Source organism: Mastigoproctus giganteus, chromosome 3 (genome assembly GCF_048544385.1).
Source record: "Mastigoproctus giganteus isolate SK-2022 chromosome 3, ASM4854438v1, whole genome shotgun sequence".
Lineage (NCBI taxonomy): Eukaryota > Metazoa > Arthropoda > Arachnida > Uropygi > Thelyphonidae > Mastigoproctus > Mastigoproctus giganteus.
Window position 1 is genome coordinate 257,078,188 of NC_143577.1, and position 6,000 is coordinate 257,084,187.

The window sequence follows — 6,000 nt, forward strand, 5'->3', positions numbered from 1 at the left end:
GCCTGCAAGACGAATGCTGATTAGATTTTTAACATTTTTGTGGTAGCTTTTTAATGTTTTAAGGCTTATCTAATTATGTAGTTGTTTGTTGGTCCAATTTGGACTTTGACGTTGCTTCAAATCGTACCTGGAATTGAGGTCTCTCTCTCTCTCTCTCTCTCTCATACACTCGTATAGCTGATTCTTTTTGTGCGGGTTTGCGCAGACAGATTATTTTTTCCTCTCGGTACTCTGCACTTTGGATAACCTGAGTAGATTTCATCCAGTGGTTTGGCGTCACCTCCAGTGGATGCTCAGCTAGACAGTGGATAGAGGCCCGATCCGGGGGACAGGCAGCGGACAGTAGTTGCCAGGTGGTGACTGCTCCCTGGTGACGAAGAGGCCCGACACAAACACACAAACACACACAACAGTACACGCACAAACACTCACGCAACACGCACGTTAGGCCCGTTTTACAGCATTTCTGCGTATCATCGCAGTGACCCTAGGTGGAGATGGACCGTCTGGGGTCACCGTGGACAGGGTACACATACGTACAATCCCTGCACGACAGTGACAACGAAGAGAACGCAACTCGAAGCGAAAAGAACTTTCGGCTTTAAATCCAATTTTGCGGCTCTCACGTCACCCCGCTAATAAAATGGGCCGGTTCCAAATCGCCGAGTCGTTTGAAATCATTTCCAGTGACTGGAGCGAGGTGTTAATGGGTGCAAGAAGTGGGGGAAGCCTGCATCTGTTCCCCCGATACATCTGTCTCCATCAGGGGTTCATTTACATACTTGCACGCTCTACGGTAAAAACAACTTCGGGCGTTTAGTTTAGATGGAGACGGGGGGATAAAAGATCGTCTTTTGCTGTTACTATGGCAACGTGTTCATTTAGCGTCTGCTCGAGTCGTGGGAGATTTAACCGTCGACTCGATTCTCCACATCTCCCGGGGATCCGCGAAAGGGATGAGAGAGAGAGAGAGAGAGAGAGAGAGAGAGCAGAGCAGGCGCGCGCACCATAAGCTCTCGAAAACACGATAACAACAAACAACGCATCGTTTAGTGACCGCGTCGGACTTTTATTGACAGCGCAACGGGGTGGAGAAGAAGAAAGAAAGAAGACGGGGTTCGTTGCTCGTTAAGAGCGATTTCAGCGTCGCTGCGTTGATTGCGAGTGGGGTGACATCGCCGAGGATTTTGTGTCGCCGCTTTTTTGTTGAAATTCACGTGCACAGGTGGACATTCCTTGGAAAAAGTGTTTCGGTGATTACAATTGGAGTACAGAAAGGTTTTTGTGAAAAAGACAATGTGGCCAATCTGTGCAGTGACGCTTCTTGCGCGTTCACAGAAAATTTCAGGTTTGTGACTTTATTCTCCTCCTTTACAAAGGGCGTTGAAGTGTGGAATGAATGTTCCCCTTCCACACTTCAACGAGATGAAGTTGATCGCGACTGTTGAGAGAAAACCATCGCATCTGATGAGTACTGACTTCTTCGGTGGATCCTCTTCAAGCATAATCTGCCACCACTCACACATACTTCAGATATCACCCAACTTCTAAATTATAGAAAAGTCTCCAAACGAATCTTCACCCTCTGCTTGCTCGTGTCAATTAAAATGATAGCGGGTGAAGTCAATACGCCAAACTTTTGGCAGATGTGAAATTGGAAGATCCCCCCCAAAACCCTTAAGAGCACCCCCCCTCCTCTGCAGTCTGTGGCGTGGAGGCTCACAATAGGGGATAGATTCCTGCCCATGGAGATGCTCCACAACGTCCAGGAGATAGATGTGGACTTCAAAAAGTTCATAGAGGACAAATCGTACAGAAGACTCATCGTCAGGGACCAGCTTTCGTCTTCAACAGAGTGACTGCCATCGTCTTTTCATGTGTCTTCATTTCACACGTTAATATTAATTTTAAATGTAAAATATGTAATTATACGTTTTATGTCCTAATATATGTTTTAAGTAATTTCTCCTGTATAATTTATTTAATGTTAAACCCCTAGCATTGTCGCTGTTGTGGGTGTTATTGCATCAGGTAATCATGGAACCAATCACTGCCCGCAATAAAGATATTAATAATGTCGCCGAAAGAAATTCGTAAAGACATTCACCAAACATTACGTAAATCTTGAGCTTCGTGTGCCACCGACAAAAAGTGGGTCGAAGAATTTAGGCGTGGACGAAGCACTATTGAAGATACGGCCCTCGATGGGGGGTTCTCTCCTGCTTCAACGCTATTCTGCGGTCTCATAGAAGACCGCAGAATAGCGTTGAAGCAGGAGAGAACATCCATCTGCGGTGAGAGGGCTCACGATGTTGCGGTGAATGTTTTAGGAGTGAAGAAGAGGTTTCTTCGTGGTCTGAGCCGCAATCAGAACCAACCCACCCACCACGAAGAAGGTTTCCTCGTAGTGGGTCGGTCACTAAAGCACTCATTGCACATCAGAAGCAGGAAAGAGTGAGGTGATGTCACGAGATTGTGCAGCATTTTGAAGCTAACGAAGCTCAGTTTTGGAGCCGAAACATGAGTGCACCACTTCGACTGCAAAACAAGAAAACCATGAAAACAGTGGAAGCGTCCATCTTCTCCCTCCTCCTAAAAAGTTTCGAGTGCCGAAGTCAGCTGAAAATGTTCTGAAATGCATCTCCTGGAATGCAAAAGGAGCGATTGTGGTTGATTTCCTGGAACGAGGTCCGGCTCTCAATGCCAAGTATTATTCCAACCTACTGACACGTTTCCGCGAGGAACTGAAGCTGAAGAAGCGCGGGAAATGACAATGCGTCGGGGCACATAGAGCGTTTGTGACACGGGCAACACTACGTCAAAGTGGGTTCGAGCTACGCCCTACTCGCCGGCTTTGGCTCCATCGGACTATTTTCAAATCTCAAAAATGACTCGAAAGGAGAGAAATTCGACAGCGAGAATGCTGCGGTGGATTCAGTCAACGATCTTCTAAATTTTATTCGGGTGGTTACGAAAGGTAGTGGACCGTGATTAGCAATAATGAATTATTGCTAATTAACTAACTCGTGTTTGTACATATTATTATTGTTTTCTTATGTTTTATTACGCTACATATAAAACGTTAAAATTTCTGTAAATATTAAAATGACCGAGCAAATGATTACTCATCGAGATATAAGAGGTCAGTACGAACACACAGTTGACATCTCGCACTTTTATTTCCGCGATAAAACGAAGTAGGCCGAAACCAACGCGTCTGTCGTAGAAATGAACTAAAATCCTAGGAATTGTTTCGCCGCACTCTAAAACATATTACAAATGGTGACCTTTAAAATATAGGCGCTACCGCGAGTGTCGATTTGGATATCAACCACCGGGGCAAATTTCACTTCGTGTTCGTCGTTCAGATTTTCGAGGGCGAACCTGCAAAAGAGGAAAAACGAAACTAGCAGAATTTAAGCGGAAATGTTGAATGAAAACTCGTATAACTGGTCCGCCCTGCGCGTGAAGAGGCCTCCTGTCAGCGCGCACGGGTGCGAAAAAAGTTAACGCGCTACTGCGTTCCTTGCGCGTTTCCCCTCACTGACACTTTTTCTTTTCCTCCCCCAGCGCGGAATGGACCTTCCTGGCCTGCATCACGGCAAAAGCGAGAAAGGTGTGCGAACCCCACGCAGTTTCCAAAGCGATCAAGATAGTGGAAATCGTGTCCACCCCCGAGCTCCTCCAGAGATGCAAGTCCTTCACCGTCTCCGAGTGCTCCGGTTGCGAGGAAGTCACGTGGAGAACTGTACCCGTCGTCTGCGCGGTGTTGCTGAGGACTTGGTGGGTCGGCGTGTGACGTCCGAAGAATCTGCTTGTCGCGCGGTGAATGAGTGCGATTGTAGAGCCCCGCATGCGCGTGCAGTATGTACGCACGCTGATAGCCGCTCGTACATTGTACAAATATAAATGTTACGTGTATTTTAGTGTGGCGAGAGAGAACCTTCACAACGCAGCCGTGTGGGAAAATTCGATAGGTAAGTGGCGCCATCTGACGGTTTGTCTAAGAACTATAAAAGAGAAAGTTTGGTCGAAAGAAATCGTGTAAAATTATACAGTTAATTAAACGTACTTATTATAACAAGATTCACGTTGCAATTTTTCAGTAAACTCTACACATTCTGCATCTTTTTAGAGAGTCATTATAAATAAATAAATAAATACAACAATGTGCATCTTTGAGGGTATAAACATCTGTGTCATTTTGCTATTTACAAACTACAATTCATTTTTTAGGTTTCTTCTGGGAAATATTTTATCCCGCAAAATTTTAATTAATTCAAATATTTATTAACCGAAACAAATCAAAATCAATAAAATAAAAATATGACATACATATTCTTTTTCCCTTTTTTTTTTGTAACTTAGTTATTAAATTGTACGGGCATTCTGCTTTTTTAATTGCTAAAAGATAATTGAGGTCAAAGTTGGCAAACAACTTCTAGTGGCATTTAAAAATATACACTGCCCTACCATTAATATCCGGACACCTGCCTTTAGACAAAAAAATAGCTATTATTGTGTCATTTAATATTTTGTGCTGAAACCTTTTGCTTTTATGACGGCCTTCAACCTTCGTGGCATACTCTCAACCAGCTTTTTATAAATGTCAGGTGATGTGTTCCTCCACTCAACCTTTAACGCAGCCACCAGTTTGGCTTTGTTCTTTGGGCGATCTCGATGTGCACGTACGCAACGTTCCAATACATCCCAAAGATGCTCGATAGGATTCAGATCAAGACTCTGGGCTGGCCAATCCAACTTTTCCGCACTCATGTCCTCAAACCACTCTGTTACGATCTGAGCAGTATGGCATTGCGCGTTGTCTTGCCGATACAGGTATGGGTCTTCCCCGAAGTATTGTCATAACGTTGGAAGTGCATAATTGTCCAGGTTGTCCTGGTATTGCACAGCATTCATGGTTTTGTCGATAACAACTAATGGGCCCAAACCAAATATTGAAAGGAGCCCCATACCATGACATTGCCTTCACCAAACTTCATCGTTGGGAGGATACAATCAGGAAGGGATTGTTCCCCTGGCATTCGCCACACCCAGGAACGGCCATCAGACTGGTAGAGTGCGAACCTCGACTCGTCTGTCCATAGGACTGTTTTCCACTGCTCTACTATCCAGGATTCGCCCTCCTTACACCATGTTAATCGGCGTATAGTATTTGTTGAGGTGATCAATTTTGTTGAACTGTTGAACGTGTCATCTTGCATGCCCACTTTTGCAATTGTCTGTTCGAAGCCCAGTGTGCATATTTATAGCAGGTTCTGTGACGTGTTGCATGCATGGGACCTATTTCCCCATCCTCATCCGTGGAGGGGTGTCCGGATATTAATGGCAGGGCAGTGTGTTCCATCAATGCTATTTACTTAGAAAATCTACTACTGTAAACTTATTAAATCCTGACATCGACCCTGAAATTTGAACGCTAATAAACAAGTATAATTTATACTGAGGTGGAATTGCCGGCTGTGCACTGGCTGATTAAATAACTTTTTTTAACTGAGAGAACTGCTGTACTGTTTAACTCTAGATATTCTTACTTACCACTCACCATCAGGAGAGTGTCCATTGGGCCCATTATTTTTGCCTTTTTATAAATAATATGGATAATTCTATTTAGAGCGACACGGGACTGTTCGCCTATGCAGATGATATAGTGTTGTACCAGACCATGAAGAGTAAATGACTCTTCAGGTTGGAACAAGAAATGGATAAATTTAACCACTGGATTTATATCATGGACCGGCTGCATGGTTGAATTCTACCACGCAGTTCTGGCTCCAATCCTCAAGTACGGTTTGCTCATTTGGTCGCCAACCTAAAGAATACAAAAATCTCTTTATTTGATATCTTTTCTTCAGAAAACGCCTAATCTGTTATTCTAAAACATAAGGAAGTTTGAAATATGGTGCCATATTTCAAACTGCTCTCATTAGAGGAACGACAAATACCCCAAATTTTTAAGTAAATTAATTAATAACTTGG

The 6,000-nt window shown here is 43.9% G+C and overlaps 1 protein-coding gene across 1 annotated transcript in view; it reads left to right on the top strand.

Moving 5' to 3' along the window:
* LOC150089092 (uncharacterized) overlaps window positions 1-3,831 on the top strand; it is a 177,200-nt gene extending 173,369 nt beyond the window's left edge. Inside the window, exon 5 of the mRNA XM_090371056.1 lies at window positions 3,571-3,831. Within this exon, the coding sequence (XP_090227182.1) occupies window positions 3,571-3,799 (229 nt within the window). The 3' untranslated portion in view covers window positions 3,800-3,831. The remainder of the gene's footprint in view (window positions 1-3,570) is intronic.
* Window positions 3,832-6,000: the final 2,169 nt, after the last annotated feature.